The sequence below is a fragment of the Mastomys coucha genome, unplaced genomic scaffold (genome assembly GCF_008632895.1).
Source record: "Mastomys coucha isolate ucsf_1 unplaced genomic scaffold, UCSF_Mcou_1 pScaffold1, whole genome shotgun sequence".
In the NCBI taxonomy this organism is placed as follows: domain Eukaryota; kingdom Metazoa; phylum Chordata; class Mammalia; order Rodentia; family Muridae; genus Mastomys; species Mastomys coucha.
The window spans coordinates 73,239,136-73,265,471 of record NW_022196891.1 but is presented as its reverse complement, the minus strand read 5'-3'; the positions used below and the strand labels follow the sequence as shown (position 1 = coordinate 73,265,471).

The window sequence follows — 26,336 nt, the reverse complement described above, 5'->3', positions numbered from 1 at the left end:
AAAAAAAAAAAAAAAAAAAGCAGGGATAATTTGACATGATAAAGCCTTTAAGTCCCTTCTTCTCTCTTTCTCATACCAGAGTAGGTGAGCCCGAGAATCTGAAAACTGTCTGTCTAGATTGCAAGAAAGCAGACAAGAAGGGAACCTCTCCTGTTGAGTCCCATACAAAAAATTAACAAACCAAACCAAACACCAGTGGTTCAGTGAACACAGAGACTCTAATATTGCTTCTTATAAGTAATATTGACTCTATTCCAATAAGCTTGTGAGCATTTATAGTTGTCAGAATGCATGTGGCCAGCAGGTTTTAAAATACTTAACCAAACATAGGCCAGGTATGGTGACACATGCCTCTAATCCAAGTACTTGGGAAGCAGAGGCAGGTGGATCTATGTGAGTTTAGCCTGGTATATATAGTGGACAATAAGTCTATATAGAAAGACCTTGTCAAACAAACAAACAAACAAACAAAAAACAACCAAACAAAAAATTGAACCAAACTGCACTGTTTATGATCAAGCATACAATATACCCATCAGCAATGAACTAATATTTAGTTACCATGAGGTTGAGTAGCAACTTTATGCTAGTGACAGAAATTGCTGCCCTTATCATCTATAAAATATATGTGTGTCTCTTGCATTTCCACATGAATCCTGGAAGCTATGCAAAACTGTCTTTGCATATATACCCAGTCTTCCAAGTTTATTCTCTTAGTTCACAAATCTACATTTTAAATTTGCCTAGTGTGAAGTCATCTAGAGACTTCTGAGACCTGGCAAAGTCACATTTTATAATTTGCCCCTCAAATGCAAAACATCTGTCACCTCCCTTCTTGGCACTTCTTAATATTATATTTGGAACAATAACAAAAACCTACCCAACCCCAAATGCTATTGTTCAGACAGGCTGGGTATCTTCCAGGATTTCATCATGAGCAGGAAAGTTTGTGCCATATGAATTTATCCACCTCTTTGATAAAAAAAATATATGACAATTTTTTATAGAAACAGCAATATTAGTTAGGCATTATAATCTTAGCTATTGGAAGACTACTGCTAGACAAAGGATCACTGCTGTAAGTTAAAGGCCACCCTGCCCTACATAGCAGGCCCTGTCTCAAAAAAAAAAAACAGCAGGCAAAAAGAAATCTTAATAAAATACTCAATTTAATAACTGTATGTTAAAATGCCCTATTTTAAGCACTAGTATATGCATAACATTATATATACATATATATGTATATATATGTGTGTGTGTATAGATACATATATATGTATGTTTATATAGATAAATCACATACACATACATATGTTATATGGACCATCAAAGACTAAAATTTAAAGTAATAGCAGTTACTCATTTTGACTATCATTTAACATGAATACCAAGTGATTTGCCTTGATGTCAGTTGTTAGATAGGAAGTAGACAAGACACAAACAGATAGAAGGCAACACAGAGCTGATAAGGGGTGGTCAACCCATAATTCCTATTTGCTTGTTTAAATGAGCTCTTGCTCATTCTTAACAAGGCAACAACGGGATGTGTTGACTATCGTCATGGGGTTGGGAGGCTCTGATAAATATTTGTTTCTTGGATGAATTTTTCTACCCCTGCATTTGTAGCTGTTTTAGACAAGAGACCCATGTAGCCCTTGTAATATGACCACTGACTTGTGATGTGGTTGAAGAAGGTGTGGAATAATCTTGCTTCTAAGTGCTGGACACACACACACCTCATCCTCCACTGGTTACCTCTTCATTGTAATGATTAGGCATTCTACATAATGCAAAATGTTCTCTTCAAAATATATTCATGAAATATCCCATTATGTGTAGCTTCAGTCTTGGGAAACTGAAGTCTACTCAAATACATAAACTATTTCATTTTTTCTTTGCTAGGTCAAGTTCCTATCTATGGATTTAGCTACTTATTATGAAATGATAAGCAATGTCATTGAAAAGTTTTGGTTTCCATGGCTACAGCTCTTTACTAGACCTTGGCTTGGGAAGGTAGGTTTCCCCATTAATAACAATCCTTTCTGCCAGGTGGGGGTGGCATATACCTTTAATTCCAGCACTCTGGAGCCAGAGGCACACAAATCTCTGAGTTCAATGCTAGCATGGTCTACAGAGCAAGTTACAGAACAGCCAGAACTACAGAGAGAAACCCTGTCTTGAAAAAAAACAAACTGGAACAACAAAAAAGAATAATAACCCTCTCTGTTTCTTACTCTTGCCTTAGACACATTCTTACCCTCCACTGACTAAAATATATACCAAGAGTATACTGATAGTTGTATTGTCCTTTCTACAAACATTATATTTGCTATTTCAGCATGGTTTCATTGCGGGAAAGTCTTTTATTACTGAGTGTATATAAATGTTAAAATAGTATATGATATGGGATACGCTAGTGAAGCTTCAAGATGATATAGATTCATTGCCACCTTGTTCATCTCAGTCTCGTCGTAACTATGGCACAGAGAAGGACATCAATTGGATTCTAAATTGGATGCGCATTTCATGTTAGGAGGAGGAAGTTTTGTACTTCACTAAGATGTGTTATCTTTTTTTTTCTTGTAAATAGGCACACTAAACATTTTATTGTCTTTTCTATCTCTGATAATAGACTTCAAGCGACTTTCCACCAGATGTTCATTATATGCCCCAAAACATAAAAATTCATTCATATCAGGATCATACTAAAGTGTTACATGTCATTAAGTTACCTTAATTAAAGTAGACTAAATTCCTGATCCTTGAGCCATTTAATAATTTCTTAAAATGGTTCAGATTCATCACTGTTGTTTCTCCTGGTCAAAACAGTCCAACCTCTTAAATCCACTTGGTCCATAACTTCTGTTAGTTTCAATGTATCTCTGTTCAGTTTGTGTTTCCACGATCTGTCCATTGATGAGAGGGGTGTGTTGAAGTTCCCCACTATTATTGTGTAAGGTGTCATGTGTGCTTTGAGCTTTAGTAAAGTTTCTTTTATGAATGTGGGTGCCCTCACATTTGGAGCATAGATGTTCAGAATTGAGATTTTTCCTTTGATGAGTATGAAGTGTCCTTCCTTATTCTTTTTGATAACTTTTGATTGAAAATCGATTTTATCTGATATTAGAATGGCTACTTCAGCTTGTTTCTTTTTGAAACCATTTGCTTGGAAAATTGTTTCCCAGCCCTTTACTCTAAAGTCGTGTCTGTCTTTGTCACTGAGGTACATTTCCTGTATGCAGCAAAATGCTGGGTCCTGTTTACATATCCAGTCTGTTAGTCTATGTCTTTTTATTGGGGGATTGAGTCCATTGATGTAAAGAGATATTAAGGAATAGTGACTGCTGATTCCTGTTATTTTTCATGTTATTTTTATGGTTGTATGACTATCTTCTTTTGGGTTTGTTTAAAGAACATTAGTTTCTTGCTTTTTCTAGGGTGTAGTTTCCCTCCTTGTGCTGGCGTTTTCCATCTATTATCCTTGGTGGGGCTGGATTTGTGGAAAGATATTGTGAAAATTTGGTTTTGTCATGGAATATCTTGGTTTCTCCATCTATGGCAATTGAGAGTTTTGCTGAGTATTTGTGTTCTCTTAGGGTCTGTATGAGATCTCCTCAGGATCTTCAAGCTTTCATAGTCTCTGGTGAGATGTCTGGTGTAATTCTGATAGGTCTGCTTTTATATATTACTTGACCTTTTTCCCTTACTGCTTTTTAAATTGTTTCTTTGTTTTGTGCATTTGGTGTTTTGACTATTATGTAACTGGAGGAATTTCTTTTCTAGTCTAGTCTATTTGGAGTTCTGTAGGCTTCTTGTATGTTTATGGCCATCTCTTTCTTTACATCAGGGAAGTTTTCTCCTATAATTTTGTTGAAGATATTTACTGGCCCTTTAAGTTGTGGATCTTCAAACTCTTCTATACCTATTATCCTTAGTTTTGGTTTTCTCATTGTGTCCTGGATTTCCTGGATGTTTTGGAGTAGGAGCTTTTTGCAGTTTGAATTTTCTTTGACTGCATTATCAGTGTTTTCTATGGTATCTTCTGTACCTGAGATTCTCTCTTCTATCTCTCGTATTCTGTTGGTGATGCTTGCATCTGTGACTCCTGATCTCTTTCCTAGGTTTTCTATCTCCAGGATTGTCTCCCTTTGTGATTTCTTTATTGTTTCTGTTTCCATTTTTAGATCCTGAATGGTTTTGTTCAATCCCTTCACCTGTTTGGTTGTGTTTTCCTAATTCTTTAAGGAATTTTTGTGCTTCCTGTTTAAGGACTTCTACCTATTTACCTGTGTTCTCCTGTATTTCTTTAAGGGAGTTACTTATGTCCTTCTTAAAGTCCCCTATCATTATCATAACATGTGATTTTAAAATCAGAGTCTTCTTTTCTGGTGTGTTGGGGCATCCAGGGCTCACTGTGGTGGGAGAATTGGATTCTGATGATGCCAAGTAGCCGGGGGTTCTGTTGCTTATGTTCTTGCCCTTGCCTCTCACCATCTGGTTATCTCTGGTGTTAGCTGTTCTTGCTGTCTCTGACTGTGGCTTTCCCATCCTGCAAGCCTGTGTGTCAGTATTCCTGGGAGACCAGCTCTCTCCATGAGGAAATTGGGTATGGGGAGCTGTGGCACAGGGTCTGTTCCAGTATGCAGACATAAACCGAAAAAATCCTATCCCTGGCTGTTCCTTGGTTCCTGTGTCCTGATGACTCTGGGAGGGTCCCTCTTGGGCCAGGAATTTGAGCAGAAGTGGTGGTCTTGCCTGTACTCACACGTGTGTTGGCACTCCTGGGAGACCAGCTTTCTCCTAGCAGTATTTGGCCATGGAGCACTGTGGCACAGGATCAGCTCTGGATGCAGATAGAAACCCAGATGCATTATCTTTTTATTGTGTGTGCACACACCTACATGTATATGTACATGTATGTATCTATGCATATGTATTTATGTATTGTAAATCATAAACAATGGTATTATGGCTCTACTGGAACTTATTGCTTAACAGATCCTCTGTTGATTTATACTATTCTTAGGTTGAAATTTGTAAATCTGATATTTTACTTTTGCTATTCACATCTTTATGTGTTTTATGGGACTTCCAGCATTGTTAATTCTGGGGAGATGATGCCTTCCAGGGTAGCTAATTTCTAGATATAGAAAGTAATTTGCTTACAGACATGCTTTTCATATGCAAATTATTTTCTTGATCTTAATCTCTCACTGAAGGTTGTATGTCTCTTGCTCTAATTCACTTGTGGTTTAGGTACCAGACAGCTAGAGACTACCTCTGTATTCCAGAGGCCTCTAACATTATTCTAACTACCCAGAGCTAATTTTGCTCAAGTTTGCCTACTCTGCCATTTTTATTTCTTCCCACGTAAAAGCCCTGGCTTCTGCTTTTCCTTCACGCTCATGTCTGCGAACACTGCTATTCTTGTGTGGCCATATACAAGACGGAGTGCCCCTTCCTTTTGGTTACTGTTCATACTAAGCTCGCTCTTCATGCTACTAATCTCTCTATCGCTTGTTTTATAATACCTGAGAAAGAAAATCACAATTATAGCTCAAACCAGTTATACAACACAGAAAACCCATTTTCAAGCCGTCTTCAAATCCCCAAGGATTGGTGGTTCTATTGTTTTGACACCTTTGATGGGAGCCAAAATAACCATCTATCTACTTCCTCCCCACTCCTCTCAGCCTTTTTAGTTATTTTTTTTTTCTTTTCTGTGCAAATTCACGTAGAGCAATGAGCTGTGTTCGGAAGTAGGGCTTAGTTATACTGTATCCTCAAGGGACATTATTCTCTACTTTACACATTCCCTGATTGCAACATCGAAGGTAAACATTTGCACACAAGCAAGGCTTTGACTCACAAAACAAGGTCATAACCTCTAATTTTTGCTGGGAATAAAGCATCACCATGAAGATATAAAATATACTTGTTCCTCCAACATGGACCACAGGCCTTGGAGACTGTACTGAGTATAATGATGGGATGTATACCAACACAAACATTAGGGTTAAAGCATATTACAAAATATTAGATAGCAGGGGAGATAGGGACTGCCTTAAAGGATAACCCAGTGAGCGGATCTCAAGGTACTTTGAACACAGAGATAGTAGAATCTGAAAATGAGTTAATATGCTTTATGATGAGCTATAGATGAAATTTTTGCAAAGGTTACCTCAGCATCCATAAGCAATTTATAACTGGTATGAAGAAATTTATACCCTCGAATGGGCTCTGAGGTGGTGAGTTAGACCCGTGGGGGTAGGGGGTGGGGAGAACAGGTCTCTAAGAAGGGAATCCAGAGTGAGAGCCCCTGAGGTGATCTGAGGCTCTCTCTGTGGCTGCAGTTCAGGGATGTGCGGAGCTATGTTTGCCTTCAAGTTCATGCCCTCACTGCAGCACAGGTGTAGGTCCGTAACTCCTTCCTGGCTGATTCTGTAATCTATCACAATGACAGTAGCTCTGCAGTATGGATGAATAAGCTTCCTGCTGGACAACTGTAAAGGCAGGAAAAAAGCACATACCATTTCCAGGGATTAAAGATTTCCCTGCTGTAAATAGGAAATTCCCTAGGAATATCATATACTACCTAAATAAGATATATGTGAGCATTTCACTCTGTACCAGATAGGGAAGAGTCAAGAACTTCCATAAATGTTAGCTTTTATCTATCATCCTATTGATCTGCGGCAGGACCTAAATATTCTGAAAGGGTCATGAAGAAAGTGACCAAAAGGGAATGCATTTGAGGCTGGCCTTTGGTATTGGAGAAGACTATTTCTCCCTGTCTCAGCATTCCTTAGTTGCCTGTAGCTCTTTGTCTAAGCCTTGTGGGCATTTTTCCATCCATGTTAACAAGTCTATGGGTGTCTCATCATTGTTAGGGTCATGCTTAGGTGACACTTCTGGCACTCCCAAGCAAACTCTGTTTCTGTGGCTCTTATAAGCTTTCAGCCTTTCTCTTTCACAATGATCCTCAGCAATATACACACACACATATATATATAATATAATACACATATAATGTTTTGAAATATTATCTCTGCTTCTCTCTTTGATCTTAGACACCATGGAAACTCTTTGTAACAAGAGGAATAGACTAAGGTGAAGGGAGCAGAGATTTGCTGCTGCCCCCCCAAACCCCTCTGGGATTGCATAACTGAATTACTCTTTTCCTGGAAGCCCTTGTGCTGAGGGTTCAACACATTTCTCCCTTATCCTCAACATCTCATATATATATATGTATATATATATATACATATATATGTACATATATGGAGTATATATGTATGTTATATGTATAGTACATGTATATGTATGTATATATACATATCATATCAACAATTAAAAAAAAGAAGCCATAAACTTAAAAGAGACAAGGGATGGATACATAGGAGGGCTTGAAGGGAGGAAAAGGACAGAGGAAATGAGGTCATTATATTTTAAACAAAAAAATATAGAAAAAAAAACAACTATTTTTAAAACAAAGTGTTCTGGACAAAGTTGTTAACATCCATTAATGTATTGATATGGGCTTACTTTTGTAGTTTGTGGAAGAGTGTTTGATGTTGCAGTGTTGGAGCTGTGAAAGGGCGAGGGCAATAAACAGCAGAAGAGAAGGCTTCCTCTTATGAATGATGTCTTTTGCATAAGCACAATAGACGGCAGAAGAAAATGGGCGACGACATCCATCTTCTCCAAATAGAACTATTGAAATGTCAGGACAAGGAATAGCAGCGCAAACATTTTGAAACATTAGCTCTGCTTCTCTCTTTGATCTTAGACACTGTGGAAACTCTTTGTAACAAGAGGAAGAGACTAAGGTGAAGGGGGCAGAGATCTGCTGCTGCTCCCCCCCACAACTTCCTCTGGGATTGCATAACTGAATTACTCTTTTCCTGGAAGCCCTTGTGCTGAGGAGGGTTCAACACATTTCTCCCTTATCCTCAACATCTCATATCTTAGCAGTGCTGGTTGTATCTCCACCCCCTCTAGCAAATGTGTATACACAGTTTATCCACATAATTGCTTGAGTTTAGGGGAATAAGCAGAGATTGGTTGAAAGGAAGCAAAACCCAGGTAAGTTCAGAGGACAGTCTGTGAAGGTGAAGTCTGGTCTCCAACTATCTAGGTATATTCCAGTGCACTCCAGCACTAGGGAGCCGAGTGGGTCATTGGTGAGAGCACAGTTGTCGTCCAGGTACTCAGGCCTGAGCACAGGAGTGAACAGAATATTACATGCTGAGTGCCAGTGTCTACCACTGTATGTATATTGATGCAAATCTGTTGACCCCAGCTTTTTCACAGCTGGCTTAACCGATTCTGCTAGCTGTCTCATGGGCAGAAAGAGCATGGGGCAAGATCTAAAAGTACTGAATGTGCATCTCATAAGAGTGTGAAGGGAAGGTTTTGAAGATTTGAAGATCAGGGAATGAGATGACAGGGAGCTTAGGTCTCAGAAGGGGACTTCAGACTGCTTAGGAGACCTGCAAGGGTCCAGATCTCAGTTGGTTGTGATTTCTCCTTTAAACAACTTTATTATGATGTAGCTTGCATTCTAACACATTTGTATGTGGATTTATCTAGAAGAGCTCAATGGTGTGGAATGTTTATATGACACAACCATCACCATATCCAACCCCACTCTATACTCATATATACTCCAGCCCTGGTCACTGTTCATTGTCTGTATGAACTTGATTCTCTTAAGTGTCTCATGTAAATGGAATTATTCAGCATTTATCCTTTTATGTGGGCCTTAATTAGGTTAGCAAGGTCTAGCCGCTGTTGTACATGTGTCAGAAGCTCCTTGTTAGGGATGGGTAATACTTCCTTGACTAGATATGCCACATTTTGTTTATCTGTTCACCCACTGATTTGAATCATTTCTGCATTCAGCAGTTACGGATTAAGTTGCTATAAACATTGACACACAGCTCTGTGATGGAGACCCTGTTACCCATTCTTTTGTCTGTACATTAGTCCTTACTTAGCCACAATTTTCCTTTCCTGAGGCTTTAGTTACAAACTATCAACTGTGTTCTGAAAATGCTAAATGGAAAGTTCTAGAAATAAGTGGTTTATAAGTGAGGGAGGTGATTGAAAGGTCATTAGTATGGTAAGATCCCTTTACAATGCCTGTGTTAGTCACCTCACTGCATCTCATCAAGGAGGTACTACACTCTCTCACATCATCAAAAGATACAAAAGCATGTAAGTACAAGACACTTAGTCCCTTTCATAGTCCTTTCACATGACATTGTTATAATTATTCAATTATTAATTATTGGTAATGTCTTCTTGTGCCTAAGCTATAAATAAAACTTTATTATAGACATGTATATATAGGGGGAGTGTTTGTATAGTTTGGGTGTGGTATCATCTGTGGCTTTATATATCTTCTGGATCTTGGAACAAAACCCTTTTAGTTAAGGGAGTGTAGATTTACCTAGAAGAGCAACTTCACCTGCTGAGTCATATCATTCATCTGTCTACATTTCTAGAGAAAACATCATACTGTGTTTCCCAGAGTCCTCTTTATATATTCCTGCCATCAGTGTACTAGGGAGGGTTCCTCTTTCTCCACATGGTCAATAACAATTCCTGTGTTTTGGATACTGTTTCCCTTTGGTCTTTTTTTTGTTTTAAGTCTTGCCTCTTTTGTGTACATGCGTGTGTGCATATATGCACACATTCACATGCACACATATACATGTGTACTCATGCTATACATCTTGGGTGCCATGGCATGTGTGTAGAGGTCAGAAGACGGCTTGTAAGGTCAGTTATCTCCTTCCACAGTGTGGGTTCTAGGCATGGCACTCAGGCCATCAGGCTTGGCAGCAAGCATACCTTTATCCACTGAGCCAGGTTACATCCTGCTATCGGCACTTTCCATATAAGTGTGAAATATCTTCATGGTTTTTGACTTACAATTTCCTTTAGAGGTGTGGAATGCTTTTTATTGGCCATTGCATATCATCATCTTTGGAAAATGCATCTTCAAGTCCTTTTCCAGTACTAGACATGGTTATTTTGTTGTTTTGATATTGTTTTTGTTTACTTTGGTTTTCTATGAGCTTTTTGTATCCATACCTCTAGAGCTGTACACATCTGGTATAAGCCTCCATTGTATAGTTGTCCTGAAAATGGAGTCACAGCCCTAGCCAGAATGTTTAGATAAAACAGCAGGAGAGTGGTGCTCACTAAGCTTTTGAGGAAATCCCTTGTTGTTTTTTGTTGTTGTTATTGTTATTTTGTTTGTTTTGTTGTGTTTTGTTTCCAAGGCAGGGTTTCTCTGTATACAGGTTTCTGTGTATAACCTTGGCTGTCCTAGAGCTCTCTTTGTAGACCAGGCTGGCCTCAAACTCATGGAGATCTGTCTACCTCCACCTCCTGAATGCTGGGATTAGAGGTGTGTGCCACCACTATGCTCAGCTCATTTGTTGGTTTCTAAAGATTAAACTGTGCTGTAGGAAAGTTACGAAACCCTCAATCTGAAGCCTGACCTTTCAGAGAAAGGCCCCAGGCTCTGGAGTAAGTGCCTATGTACCCGTGAGAAGAATGGGGTCCCTTTATAGATGTGCAGACAACACTGGAAAAAAGCGTATGAGGTATAGTCCCTCAAATAACATACTCTGCCCAGATGCAGCTCCAATCCTTTTATCTGTCTCCATAGCCTGAGAGAGAGAGACTAGTTATGTATGGTGAGGCCAGACTAGAAGGTCAGCAGCTCAGGAATGGTGGCCAAGGAGAGGGGACCAGGAAAGGTAAGAAGAGGGAATGACATGATGGGTAAGCAGACTGTCACCTCAAAGGAGAGTAGGAAGTGGGAAGTGCTGTTGACTGGTGCTCTGTGGGAAACCTTAGCTCTAAAGTAGAGCCCAAGGCAGCTGGCAAAGACTGAAGAAATAGAAGGAACATTTCTCCGAGGAAAGAAAGAATGTGTGAACCACATTTACTCTTTGCCTCTCTCTGGGTCCATGATGGGCTAATAATTTATTCTGTGGTTCAGGAGTTTGTAAGGTATTTGCGCTGCTTCTGAAGAAGTGATACATATTTATGCCCTGCTACGGAAGCATGGAGGAATGAAGGACAAGGCTGTCGATAACTAAGCCAAAGATTTATGAACAGCCTGCGTGTTGCTTAGACCTGCACGAGTCAAAACCACCCTCCCAGTAGAAAGCAATGGCTATATGAAGGCCAGTGGAAGAAGCTTGGTGGCCCAGGTTACATCCAGATTTCCTTGTATTCTATCTGGCTCCCTGTCATGAGCCAATGGATTGCCCCGCTATGGGTGGGAACAGCTGAGCTGTGTGGATGGCTTGTGATGGGATTTTTACCTGAGTCTCTGAAAACAGAGGCTGATAAATGAAGGATAAAAGGGGGGCTGGTGCTGGCTTCCACCGAAGCAGTGGACTGTGTTTCATTCTCATGGTGAAGTCGATTAGACAAGATTCTCTGCATCTGTCACTCCAGCTGCTGAAATACTTAGCCCCACCTTTCCTCCTAGCTCAGTGGCCCCACTGGTCGCTCTCTGCTATGTAGACACCTTTCTTCACCCATGCTCAAGGATGCTCCTCTTGCCTGTCTGTAGACCTCTTGTGATGGGGGCAACAGGTCCTTGGGTCCCGCAGGAAAGCCCAGCATAGACTTAAATGTAGATGTGAGCCAGAGTGGGTGACATAGAATGAAGAGGTCAAAGGGACAGCAATTTCAAGGAGATTTGAAAGGGAACAAGAATAGTGGCTGATTTGGAAAGAGTGACGAGAGAAAGGGGATAAAAAGAGTGACGAGAGAAAGAGGATAAAAAGCTGTTTTTGTTTCCTAGTTTCAACTCTATCATAGTTTTTTGGTTATTATTATTATTCATTCATTCATTCATTCATTTTGTGGTATATTTGTTTGTGTTTTGACTTTCTGGATATTAAAGTAGCAAGAGCCATGTTTGTATCCAGAAGACTAATGCAAGTTGTCCCTTAAAGTGTTGCTTGTGAACACTGGGTTCCCCTTTTGTTATTATTATTGCCTATTTGTTTTAATCTTTCTTTATGGGTATGTTCATGCTTGGATGTCGATAGAGGGCAAGTGAGGGCTTCAGTTCCCCTGAGGCTGGAGTTACAGGAGTGGAGCTGTATGTAGGAGCTGAATGATAAGGAGTGTTAGGAACTGAATTCTAGTCCTCTGCGAGAGAGGAAAATGCTCTTAACAACTGAGCCATCTCTCTAGCCCCAGAGATTTCTTTTTAATTTAATTGACCATTGTGTCAAAACAAGTTAGACATGACTGGCCACTACATACATTTACTATATCAAACCACTTACAAAGAGTGATAAAAAAAAAAAAAAAAGAATATTTGAGGGAAAGATTTTGTAACCTGAAATATTTCATCTTTCTTTTTTCTTCTATTTAAGTCATTCTTTTATAGCATTACTTAATATATAAACAAGGTAGGGGGGCTGTCCATGAGGATGTCTGCTTGTGGTGTTCAGCATCCTTTGCTCATCATTGTTTACTTTTCTTGTTGCTATGACAATAGCCTTACAAATGCAACTTAAGGAAGAAAGGCTTTATTTTTACAGCTTTCAAGAATATATTCCAAGTGGAGGAGAAAGGATGGAGGAGTGTAGTCAACGAGAGCGTGGGAGCTGGTCACAAGGCATGTGCCATCAGGAAGCAGATAAGACTAAGCACTCTGTCTTAGTTAGGGTTGTATTGCTGTGGAAAGACATCATGACCAAATCAACTCATGTAAAAGCAAATGCCAAGTCCTGCAAGGTCACGGAAATGACAATGTAACATGGTTCTTAGCCCCTGGAGCAGAACCAGCAAGGTGTGGGCCTCCACAAGTGTTGTTGGTTGCTAGGTGTGAAGCTTATTTGTATAATAATGGACATAATTTACCTTGTATTCCTCCTTCAGGAAATATTCTCCCTGCCAAGGTTATTGGGGAATCTCCTCACTGCCAAGGTTAATGACTCAATGATAATCAGAGACCGCATGAGTCTAGAAGATGAGCATGTGTCTATGTCCTTAGCCAAAATGGTGAACACTGTGACCTTCGGGACAGCCCTTAAGGGTTTGGGAAAGACTCTGAAAATATAAGTTCAAAGAATATCTAATTTTTCAACTATGCAAAATATAAGGATGCAAAACAAATCATATAAAGACTTTCACGGACCTAAAAGAACAGAGGCTGCTGCACTATGAGCCAGCTTGTCAGAAAGATATTAAAGAAGGAGATAAAGAGATTTGGGGAGTAGTGATGGCAGAGCAAGATCCCACCCAGCTAAGTTTATTGTTTGTGCTTACAAAGGCAAGCTGATTCCTGAGTTCAAGGTCAACCTGGAAGAGTAGTGCTTAGTCCCAGGTCTGGTGGAATGGCAATCTCAGAGTGAGATGCCACCCAGCTAATTTAATGCCTGTAAAATCTCTGAATTCATTTGCAATGTTAAGAAAAAAGAAAAGAAAAAAATAATGTATTCGATGTCTTTTCTAACAACCAGGGGGCTGGGTTCAGGGGATGCTGATTTGTGGAATAATCAAAGAGGAACCTGTGGTGAATGATTGAACTGATATGTAAGTAAAAGACTGGGCTTTGGTCTGCAAGAGCTGAGCTATCTGGGTGAGATATCTGTAGATCTCCAGAGAAAGCTATCTCAAGCAGAACACAGGCTGTCAGCTTGTTTCCAGGATTTGACTTTGAGTCGTTTCTCTCACTACTCCCAAACAGCCCTTTCTCAGGATCCCTGATCAAAGCAAGACTGGTCAGAGGTTCCATCTATCATGATCATGGTGGGAAGCATGGATTCTTGCAGACAGACTTGATGCTGGAGGAACCGAGAGTTCTACATCTTGAGCTAAAGGCAACTAGAGGAGACCAACTTCTGCACTGGGCAAGGGCTGAGCATAGAACCTCAAAGCCTACCCCACACAGTGACGTGCTTCCACCAAGAAGGCCACACCTCCTACTAGTGCCACTCCCTATGGCCAAACATTCAAATACATGAATCTATGGAGGCCAAATCTATTCAAAGCACCACACTCTCATTTATGCTTTCTCCCTTGTTCGTTTTTAATCAGCCCTAGACCCTACCCCATGAGATGGCACCATCTACAGTTAGGGTAGGTCTTCCCTCTTTAGTTAAACCTCCTTGGAAACATCCCTCACAGATATACCCAGATGTGTATCCTAGACCATTCCAAATCCAGTCAAATTGAAAATGAAAGTGATGACATATTACACCTTGTGAAGAGAAACCTAGAAAGCAGTGGTTTCTCACTAAGTAGTGGTGTGGTTGTTAGCAGTGTATAATCAGAGGATGCTGTGGGTCCTTAGGGGAGGAGTACTTAAGGTGAGGTCTCAACAGTGGGCAATCTCACTTTCTCTCCTACTTGTTTAAGCTTGGAGTGCATGCTCATGAAGGTATCTGTACTGTAAGTGGGCATTTTCTTTTATAAAAAAAATAGGAAAATGAATGCTGGGGACACCAAAGATGAATTTTGCTTTTTAATTTCTTTGTGATTTTACCCCAAGTTGACTCTGCATTTGATTTAGTATGAAGGCTATTGACTTTTGTCAACAGTGTTGTTGGTTTTTTTCCTACTGATTGGATGAACTATCGACCTTTGAGGCCACTGAAAAACAAATAACTTAGAAAAGAAACCTGAAACCATTGTGATCAACTAACTTCAGAATAAATCCCCATCAAAGCTGAAAGAACCTTGACTTGGTTTGATGTTTTGAAATGTTCAAAGGTTTCTTCAGCTTGTTAAGGCAGAGTGTGGAGCTCAAGTTGCCCAAACAGCCATCCGTTTATCAAAGGCCAGCTGGCCATTTTCTGTCATTTGCTGCTCACTTTTATCTGTAATGAGGGGGAAGAGTATTGAGAACATGAAAGTGTAGCATCTTAGCTGTTGAATCCTGGCTGCTTTACTTTGACATCCACAGTATTCTTAGTCATATGCTGATATTCAACATCACTCTATCTGCTTTGTGAGTACAAAGAGAATCCTTTATTCTATATGTAGGAATTACTTGAATTAGGGAAGATTCAACTCTTTTGTGAAGCGGAACACTTAGTCTTTCCTGACTCTGACTCAGCCTTTACAACACTAGAATGGTGTCTCCATCCCCTGCAACAAACACACACACACACACACACACACACACACACACACATACACACACACACACACACATACACACACACACACACACACACATACACACACATACACACGTGCACGCACGCACATGCTCACATACTGTTCAATTGTGAGGACCTTATTGTCAAAAGTTTCTTAATAAAGGGGCCATGAATGTGAATTTCCTATGTGTGTATAACTTGCATACACTACCTTAGTAAAATAAGGAAGAAAATAAACAGTAGGAATACAAACAACAAATTTTGTGCCTTGCAAAATCCTCTTTAAAGCATCCAGCACACCCAGAAATCATCTTGTTCAACCATCCATTTTATTTTTTTCTTGATAAACATATATGTGTTACACACTTGATACTCATTTTTTTAATTGAATAAAGCACATTTTTCTTCTCTTTCCCAGTGCCTCCAATGACTGCAAGCTTAAAGCAAGGCACTGGTGAGATTCCTTTAATATTTGCAGGGCTCAACCCACTGGGAGTGTCAGAACCACTTGCTGTCCAGGCAGACTGCCACACTGGTCTTTTGTGAAAGCTAGAGTTCTTTTCATAAGAGGGAGTGTCATTCAATTAGATAAATATAGGGGCAGGCAGTGGAAACAACTGGGAACTAGCCCCCTACTGCCAATGATTTTTTTACCACAAAAAAGATAAAATGGAAGGTTGAACTACAAGATCTCTGGGAGTCCTGGATGTTTAAAAGTTCTGTGACATTCCAGTTGCCCTTATAATTTGTGAACTGTGGATTAGGGTATATCCTCTGCTTTAGGTAAATGTAGAGGTCATGCCTGGTTATTATCAGTAGTAAATTGAGACAAATAAATAGTGGAGGTCTGGGAGTGTAGCTTAGTGGTTGAACACTTCCCTAACACATACAAGGCCTGAGGTCTATCCCCAGTACTCCAAAGTCAGTCAATCAATTAATCAACCAACCAACCAACCAACCAACCAATCAACCATCCAATCATCCAACCTATCATCCAACCAATCAATCAAATAACAGTGTATTGTGGATAAATAGCTTATCCTGGGACAGATGTAGTCCAGTAGTTCTCTTTCTTCTTACTATGAGAGACAATTTAGATTCAGGGCTAATATAAAATTCCAAATAGTGAGGGAGAATACAGAGTAAACTTTGTGTACCATAAACAGTGTATCTCAGTTTCCCACAGGCCTCTCTCTTTCCCATAAATATGCACCGATGGTGTCGTATTTGATCCCATGATCTTTCTTTGTTATTCACAAGCATGCATGTACATGTTAGTGGCTGAAAATATCACATAGAATCTCTGAATGAAATCTTCTGTTTCCAGGCACATTACCTTCACAGATTCTTTTTTTTTTTTTAATCAAAGCACTGCAGTGGACTTCTTTATGGTTATCCATTTGTCTACATTTGCAAACCCTTTCATGAAAATAAGTCTTGAAGTAGGAATGTGCGAGATTAAGATATTGCATACTTTCCATCGTTATCCAAGCACACTCTGCTGAGTTGAGTGTTTAACGAGTGCTCATCACCCTAGTCCCCATCACCTCCTAGTCAGTCTCCTGGACTGTTGCCCAAACTAATGTGGAGAAGGAAAGTATTTATTTGGATGAAATCTACTTCACCTATTGAAGTGTTTCCTTATAACAGTCCTACTTTCTCAGTGTTTGCAATGAGAAGAAATTACTTGACAGTTACTGACTCCTAGATTGAATCTATGCTTCCCTGAACTTCTCCCACACATTAAGAATATTTCAAGATTAACTGGAGCATATTACATTTGCAAAAAGAAAAAATTATTGGGACTATAGTGATTCATGAGTTGGGTGTCCTTAGAACATCGGTGCTCTCGCTTATTTTGAATTTAACACAATGTCTCATTATTCCCACTAACTTGCGTATTTTGGATTTAATGGACTCTTTTCCTTTCTCTACTTGTTAAGGCAATATGTTGAAATTAAAGGCTCTGTATTTAATTCTGTAAACATCCCTGTAAGCATTTCCTTGGCTGACTCTTATGCGGTTTTGATATAATGTACTTTTATTTCCATTCAGTTCAAGATTGATTCTTTCCTTGATTTATTTTTTTAAAGCCATAGTTTATGCAAATTAGTTTTTTAAATTCCAAATACTGGGGGATTTATCAGAGACCTTTCTTTTATTGGTTTATATTTGATTTTTTTTTTATAGTCCTAGAATTCAGGAGTACTGGAGTCCCTGTTGCTCCATTGAGACTTGTTTGAAATTCAGTATGTGGTCTTTTGGGTGAATGTTCTATGTGATCTAAAATAAAGGCTGACTTCTGCTAAGTCTTTGCTAGAATGCTCCATAAATCTTAAGTCAATGAAATTAGACATTAGTATTCTTCAAATTTTCTACATGCATACTGGTTTCTCACCACATAACTCATTAAAGAGAAAGGCATTTTTAAAAGTCACTGAATAGATAAGAATTTTTAATTTCGCACTCTGTTTGAGTCATTTTGTTTAATGCATTTATGTTTACTTATTAGTTGCATGTAAGCCTTGTACTAGCTCTCTTGGTTCTATGATGGAACACTCTGCTATTAATGTCAAAGTCCACCATGTCCGAATGGCTCTCCGAGCTCCACACAAGATGTAGGACTCCCTTTCTCAGTGGGGCTTCGCTTTCTCGGTTAACCTTACTTGAAGAGGGTCTCCGGACATAGACGCCTGACCTTACCTGAAGAATTACCCTTTGCAGAACTCTCCAGAAGCACTGCATGAGCTCTCCAGAAGCACTGCATGATTCAGATCAGAAGTCCCACTCTGGCTCCTCACCCATATGATAATTAGGTGCTCTGTTAGGACCAATCAACCCTTTCCACTTGTAACCCTAAGAGCCCTCATATACCCTATCCCTGGAAGAGTAAAGTTCCTGAATAGATACTGATAAGAAAATGTTTTATATTATATTCTATTTTCATAGAAGTCACTACTTTGCTCCTTATGTTTTAGTTAATCTACTATTTGCCTTCGATGACATTTTTCTGTATAAAATTTAGATTATGTTATTTATATATTTTATTTATCTTACTTTTTCATAATTATCTTTTTTAAACATCGTGTGCTTTCTGGGGCTTGGCTACCATGCATTATAGGATGCCCCTCCTCCCCGGCTACTCTGGGCATTAGGAATACCAGCTCTCTTTGGTCCAATCGTAGGTCAAAGATTGTTCTGCTCATTGCTTTCAAGTGGCATTTCTTACAAGTGGCTCACTCACATAGGTGTGCTTATCCATACTCAACTCAAAACTCAGTGAGACTTTCTGAAGCTCTTCTGTGGAGCTCTCTCTCTTGCCAGCTTTAGATGCCTTGGTCTTTCTAAACTCCCAGCTTTCTCTCCTTGGATTCTATGGGTGGGCTAAGGATATGCTTTCCCCTTTCTTATACTGTTTGCTGGGCTCATTTCAGCATTCCTCTGGTGTGCTGGTGTACAACAGGATCCAGGCTAGGTTGCTGACTACATTGTATATGACTTTGGAAGGAAATCAGTATAGTTCATGGAAGGGCTGCAGGGGACAGGGGTATCATACTAAGGACCCAAAAGAATATGAGGATGAAGTGGAGTTCACAGTAAAGATCCACCACCCGCCAAACCCCTTATGTAGTACATAGTCTAGATTTTCTGACTTGGTCCTACAGTGAAATCATTATCCTACAACTTGTTAAGTCACAAGATGAGATGACGCTGGATTTTCCAGGTGATGTGTTTTCCTGGGAACATGGGTAAGAACTCAAAGTATAATATTTTCTGAATTACAGGAAGATGATACAGATCCAGCAACTCTGTTATGTCACAGCACAGAGCCAACTGTTCAACCTTGGTTTCCACCATTGGCAATCTATTGACTAAAACTAATGGTAATAGTAATACCTAAATAATAACTAAATTTGATGTTTAATAGAAAATGAAGGCAAAAAACCATAAAGGAAAATACTTAAATTTGTAAAACAAATCTATAGTATTTGGATCTAGAGACCTGAATTAACCAAACAGATTGTTTCCAACTTTTTGGGCCATCTTTGTCATTGAATCAGTCAACTGTCAAGAATTTTTCTAGAAATTCCAGCTTTGCAAGGATTAAGAGGTAGATAAATAAAATGTGTTGTATTTTGAAACTTGACCATGTTTTTGAAACCTTGTTAGTTTGCCTTGAAAAGAGTTTTAACACTATATGGGCTGAGTGGGTTATATTTAGGAATATATATGTACATACATGCCATATATTTATGTAATATCATTTAATGAAATAGAAGGCCATGATTTGAAGGAGAATTGAGAGGCATACTTGGGGAAGTTTGGAGTGAGAGGGGGAAAGGAGAAATATTATAATTATATTATAAACTCAAAAATAAATAGAACTTGTAAATAATGTAAGGCAACATGAATTTTTAAATTTCATCTCTGTGTTCATGGGTACAAATTCCTCCTGCTTATTAAATAATATAGAAGCCTTGTTGGAAATATTTCTAATTCTCAAGTATAATACTCTATCTCTAGTCAGAGGTCTTACATATCTATTTCTTACTTGAGGTAAGCTGCATATAATAAGCATATGACTTTCAAATACTTTGAATGTTAGTGTAAGTGTATGTATTTCTTGACCAAGAATGTAACTCATTTGCATTTATAGACAAACTTCAGTGGAAAGCTTGACTGGTTGATTATTTCAATCTTCAGTTTCTTTTCACATGCTGAGTTCATCAATGAAGTTTAGATTGTATGCATGCCTATTGGTTTGTCTTAAAACTATTTCCTTTGAGTCAGTTCAATAAAAACATAAAAGCAAGGTTGATACCAGTTTCTAGAGTGATCTATTCAGGAGTTAAAATGGAAAATTCCCTTTATAACCTGAAGTTTTGTCTCATGAGACTTTTGCACAATCATTTGAATAAAATCTTTCACTTTGATGAAATAGAAATTAAATTAAGCAGTCTTAGTGTGACCTTATGTTGTTAAAGTACAGTGCTCCAAGGACTCATTTTGAAATGAGGGTCAGAGTCTGGATGTCTCTTCTTTGGTAAATTAAAATTAAAATACTAGCTGAACTGCTTGAACAGAATTTAATAACATGGAATTAAATTAATAGAAGTTAATGAAAATGTGAAGGTTTGTTACATCAAAGAAGTCCCAATAAAAAAACAAATTAGACAGTTTTCATTTACTGATTTGCCATGACCTTGAGAACAAAGAGAAACAAATCAATATTGTTACAGTTTAGGGATTTAGTATTCACTAAGGCTCATTTGTCAGCCCCTACTCTGTACCTGATGTGATATGTTAACGAGGCTATCCACAGGTTTGTTTTTTGGATAATGTTTAATTATATTGCCCAGTTTTAGTTCCCTACACTGATGCTTTTAATTAGTGAATACATTTTTATTAGTTTAAACTCTTCTAAAAGGTTTTGTTGTTTATTCTGTGCACAACTCTAACAAAAGTGTAGGAAATAAATTCCAGCACATGAGAGTGTGAGGCCAAAGGACTATGAGTTTGAAGCTAATCTAGACTATACAGTGAGGCCCTAAATGGAAACCCTAAAACTTTGAAAGTCTGAGAACAGAAAACTAGGGGAAGTGGCTCAAAATATAAGCATAAAATGACTTTCTGAATACAACTCCAGTCATTCAGGAAATAGTTGTAAGAACTGACATGGGGGTTCACATGAAGTTAGAAAGCTTTGACAAAGCATCAGAAATGACCCCTAGAACAGGAGAAAAAATCCTTGCCAGCTATTCAGACACAAGATACGTATATAGAATACATAAGGAACTCAAAAACTTAAACAATTGAAATCAAAATAGTCTAGCTCATAGATTGCCAACTAAGCTGAATACACAGTTTGCAGAAGTAGTAGTACAGAAACAGGAAGGCCCCTCAGTCAGTAGATTGCCAACAAGAACCTGCATTTGATCTCCATAACATATCAGTAAAAAGCTGGGTGTGGAGGTGCATACTTGTAATAATCCCATCACTGAGGAGGCAGAGACATGCAGATCCCTGGAGCTTGCTGGCCAGACAGCCTAGTCTATTTAATGACTCCCAGAACAATGAGAGACCTTGTTTCAAAAAATTTTAAAATATAGACAGTACCTGAACAATGGCACCCAAAGCTGCGAGGTTGTCCTTTGGCCTCCACATGTATAAACACACACAGGCATAAAATATAGACATGCAAACAGCCAATAAATACATGGAAAATGTTCACTACTGTTAGACACCAGCAAAGCGTAAATCAAAATGAAATTGAGGTTCTAGAGAGATGGTTCAGTGGTTAGAAACACTTGCTGCTCTTCCAGAGGACCCGAGTTTAGTTCTTAGCACCCACGTCAGGTGGCTCACACTTGTGTTACTATAGCTTCGAGAGATCTGACACCTCTGGCCTCTTTGGGCACCTGGACTCAAGTTCACATGTGCACATGCAAGTACATATACCTATACTTAATTAAAAAATAGTGAGAAAAACTTTAAAAAGCAAAATTGAGATTCAGTCTTATCATAGTTATAAAGGTTATCATCAATGGGGGTGGGGCACTGGTCAGGATGCTGAGGAAAAGCGGAACCTTTATATACTTTCAGGCGGTGCGGCCGGGGCAGTGAGGAAATAAAGGGATGTGAGGGGAGACCTGCTCCGCCAGAGCTCAGGTACTCTGACTGGGCGGACAAGGGAGACTGTCCTGCATGCTCTCCACACCGCTGGGTGGGCGTCTGGCTGTGGGAAGCCACCATTATCCCAGTCTGCGGGGGTGAAGAGGATACAGTCTCGAGGGTTCTCAGTCTGGGGCATCCTAAACACCTCTGGATACCAAGGAAGACCTGAGGATGAACTGGGGGCTCTTGGAGCAGCTCCGTCAGCCCTGGAGCCAAAGGGGAAAAGGGGCAGGGAGAAAAGGGGGCGCCCAGTGGTTCCACATCAGCGTGGGTCCTTGGTCCAGTCTCAAGTCTGGAAACACTGGGAGACTTTCCTGCTGAAGATTAAACATGGCTCTTTAGGGGAAGGCCTAATCCATTGCTCCAGCAAGGTGAGTCTAGATGAAAGGAGGCAGTCCATAGTTTTTAGGCTTTATTGTAGAAAGGAAAGAGAGAAGAGGTTGGCGGGGAGAGAAGGTAGAAAAGTAGAGACCAGCCATGGCCACATGGAAAGAGGAGAGAAAGGATGAGGAGAAGGAGGGTGAGAGGTGAGAGTAAGAGCAAGAAGTTAAGAGTGAGTGGGCTGGGCTATCTTTCTATTCCCAGGGGCGGGGCATACCTGGCTGTGGTCAGGTGACTGGGGGTGGAGTCTAGCCAGAATACTGGGAGCTTTGGGCATTGTCTAGCCACAGGATAATGGAGGGAGGGCTTGTGGTATCAGGTGTCTATGTCTGGGGGTGTAGCTTTACTGATCTGTCCCTTGTAGACTTTTCTACTGGTCTCTGGAGTAAGCCTCGCTCAACTAAGATACAGACTGCCTTTCATGGTCCAATATATGGCACCCTTCGGAATCTGTCTAGTCACTACAAAAATCAATATGGTGGGTCCTCAAAAAGTTATGGTCCAGCTGCACCACTTTTGTATGCCTAGTCAGACTCCTGCACACAGATGTGTTGCTGCAGTATTCACAATAGAAAAACAAATTTATGTTGTCTGCAGTAAAGTGTATAGAATTCAAGATTGTCATCTTAAGTGAGATAAGCCAGTCTCACGAAGACAAATACTGCGCGTTTTCTCCTTGACATGGAGTATAAGAAGAAAAAGCAAAGGCCAGAAAAGTACACACAGAAATATAAAGGAGGTGGAAGGGAAGAGGAATGTGGTGAACTAAGAGAGAGTGGAAGGACGGTGAATATGACTGATCAAAGTACAGTATGAATATAGTAATGAAATGTCAAAGCGAACCATCGTGTGTATGTGTGTGTGTGTGTATCTGTGTGTTTGGTGTGTGTTTTTGTGTGTGTGTATAGGTGTGTGTGAGAGAGAGAGGGAGAGAGAGAAGGAGAGAGAGAGGGGGAGAGAGGTGGAACAGGGAGGGAAAGAGGAGAGAAAGTAACAGAGAGAATGAATGCCACCATATGGTTGCACACTCCTATTATCTAACCACTTGCACAGTTGAGCCAGAAGAATCATGAATTTAAGGCCAGCTTGGGTAGCAGAGTGAGACCTTGTCTTAGAAACAAAGCTAATTACCATCAGTGACATTTATTTTACTTAATAATGGCCCCAGAGTTCCAGAGTAGTCATGTTTCTAGCTATTGCTATTGATTTCTGTGTCTAATTTATAAATAAAATTTACCATAGGTGTATGTCTAGCCAAAAACATAGTATGCTCAGTCTTTACTATTAAAGACTTGGGCACCAATGGGGACTTCTGGAACATGTCCTTTTAGCACACAGGACTTTAGGGTCAGGGCAACCTGTGGGACCAACAGCATCAGCATCTTTTGGGAACATGCTACAAATACATATCCTTGGGGCTCCACCCTGGACCAATTGAGTCAGAAACACTGTGGTTGGAGCCCAAGTATATCTATTAATATAATCCCTCCTGGTAAATTTAATACATTTTGAAATTTAGAAGTGTCCCTTTAATATTTTGAGTTCTGAAACTGGACTAGAATAATTTCTTAAAAATTATAGCGTGGTATACTGACACAGAAGTGTAACCCTAGCTATTTCAGAGTCTGAGACAGGAGAATGACAAGTTCAAGGCCTACTTGTGCTGCAGAGAGAATTCAAGGTAGCCTTAAATGAAACCCTGTTTCAAACTAAAAATACAAAAAAGATTAGAATGTTGTTCAGAGCACTGGCCTAGCTTATACAAGATCCTGGTTTCAATCTCAGAACCACAAAAGAAAGAGGCAGGGGTGGGAGTGGGAGGGGAGAAGGGAAGGAGGGAGAGAGAGAGAGGGAGGGAGGGGAGAAGGGAATGAGGAAGAGAAGGAGAGAAGGAGGAAGGGAGTCAAGGAGGGAAGGAGAGAGGGAGGAAAGGAGGGAAGGAGAGAGGGAAAGAGAAAGAGAGAGAAGAGAGGAGAGGAGAGGAGAGGAGAGGAGAGGAGGATGGTGTGGTGGCTCATGTCTTTAATCCTAGCACATGGGAGTCAGAGGCAGGTGGATCTCTGTGAGTTTAAAGCCTGTCCAGTCTACACAGTAAGTTCCAGGACAGTCAGAGGTACATAGTGAGACACTGGATGTGGGGAGAGATGACAGAGACACAGACACAGAGACACAGATATAGACAGAGAAGGAGGAGAGAGACAGAGACACACAGAGAGACACAGAGACAGACAGAGAGACAGACAGAGTGAAAGAGAGAATAACCCAGTGCTCTTTCTTTTCCTGGTTTTCACTCTTTTTCCCCTTCCATGTACATTCTGATACTTTTGGTTATTCATATCTTCATCTTGTTTCCTTAAACCATGTGGGGCAGTTCACAGAGGTGTGTTTCAGAGTGAGTAGAATTCATTGAGTGTATCACCTAATTATGACACAGGTCGTCTGCATAAAATAACTCACTTTGATTCCTCACTACACCCTTACAAAACAGCTGATGTTGTTATCCGTACTTTACAAGCAGGCAAGATGAAATAGGGACAAAGGGCATCATTCTTGGCTCTGCCTTCTTGTTGCAACCTGCCTCCTAACACAATGCAAAGGACAAAGATTCTCTCTAGGACTCTTACGGTCACTTCTTGGCTAAGGAAGGCTCTCATCTCACAATCTAGTGTCTTCCAGAAAACTCTGGCTCCAAAAGCCATCAATGGGGAGGGAGCCATGTGGTGGGATGAGATTTTAGCATAGACTTGACAACCATTCAGATGCATGCACAGGGAAAGCAGGCTAAAACCATTTGTCCAGGTGCTCAGCTTTCATCCAGTTACCCCGCTCCACTATCTTGAGCAACAGGGCTCTAGATAGAAGCTCCTGAAATTGCAATGCTTGGACTTGAAAGTTGAGACAACTAGTGGCCTTCCCAGCCAGCACCTTCAGCTTCCAATTGAAAATCAAGTGTATAAATGTTATTCATGACATCAAGAGAAGAAAAAAAAAAAAGGCTATGTCCGTTGCATAGTCCACTACTCTGGCATCTGTACTTCTAGATTTAGTAACCACTGTTTGTAGACATCGTTTGCAGCCTGTCTTTGGGTTGGAAAGGACAGGCTTGCTCTGAAGCCTGCATACCACTGAGAGCTGTTTAACGTACTAGGGGTTGAAGATTGTGTTGCTGATTAAACCTAAAAACCTTCGGAGTCTCCACCTGAAGAGTGACCGTTTTCTAGCAGTCACACAGTAATGACTCCCAGAGGACACACTGGTGTTTTGAAAGGTCTCAGTGTCCTCTCACCTGTAGCCTCTGACATTTCTCCCTTCTCGCTTTCCAGTCCCAGCAGAAGTGCATCGTGATCTTCGCTCTGGTCTGCTGCTTTGCAGTTCTGGTCGCGCTGATCTTTTCAGCTGTGGACATCATGGGAGAGGATGAGGATGGACTCTCGGAGAAGAATTGCCAAAATAAATGTCGGTAAGAGGTAACAAACAAAAATTCTCTTTTAGGGGGTGGGTGAGGAATTCAGGGATGGGCCTGGACAGGGAAGAAAGAGATGTCTGCTCTGATCCTTTCAGCAGGACTTAGCCGAACCCTCACTCTCCTCAGAGTGTTTAGGTCAGGAACCAGGCATGATTGAAGATTTCATTCACTCTACAACCTAGACCTATTCTACAAAAAAAAAAAAAAAAAAAAAAAAAAAAAAAAAAAAAAATCTGGTTGACCAAATAAAATATGTTCTGTGTTTGACGTTTTGACATACTCCCTAATAAAGCCTGGCAAAGGCAAGTGATCCAATGGAGAAAGAACACAGTTCTATTTGTTTATGCAGTAGAAGTTAACTCATGCATCTCAGGGTTGGCTGCAGCTTAGCATGTAGTTGTTTATGTGCTTTTTCATTTTAATCTAGATGTGACCTAAACCAATTTTACTAGTTACTTCTTATCACAGACCCGTATCTTGAGATTTCAGTAACCCAGATATGTCTGGGGACCCGTAAGAGTCATTGCCTATTGACAGATCTGCAAATACACTGTTCTATTCACATGGTGATAAAAATCAACTAAAGATATGTTTCTCAGAGCATGTCTCCTTACATATACATGACTGTATTGTGTGACTTCAGTTACATCATGTGACAT

At 40.0% G+C, this 26,336-nt stretch overlaps 1 protein-coding gene across 4 annotated transcripts in view; it reads left to right on the top strand.

Moving 5' to 3' along the window:
* Pld5 (phospholipase D family member 5) overlaps nt 1-26,336 on the top strand; it is a 343,011-nt gene that overhangs the window by 142,949 nt on the left and 173,726 nt on the right. For 2 of the 4 annotated variants that reach the window (XM_031390574.1, XM_031390566.1), the window contains one exon: nt 25,535-25,671. In XM_031390574.1, the coding sequence (XP_031246434.1) occupies nt 25,619-25,671 (53 nt within the window). In that variant the 5' untranslated portion in view covers nt 25,535-25,618. Of the gene's footprint in view, nt 1-25,534; nt 25,679-26,336 lie in introns of those variants that run through there. The other 2 variants (XM_031390584.1, XM_031390593.1) reach the window with 2 other exon arrangements.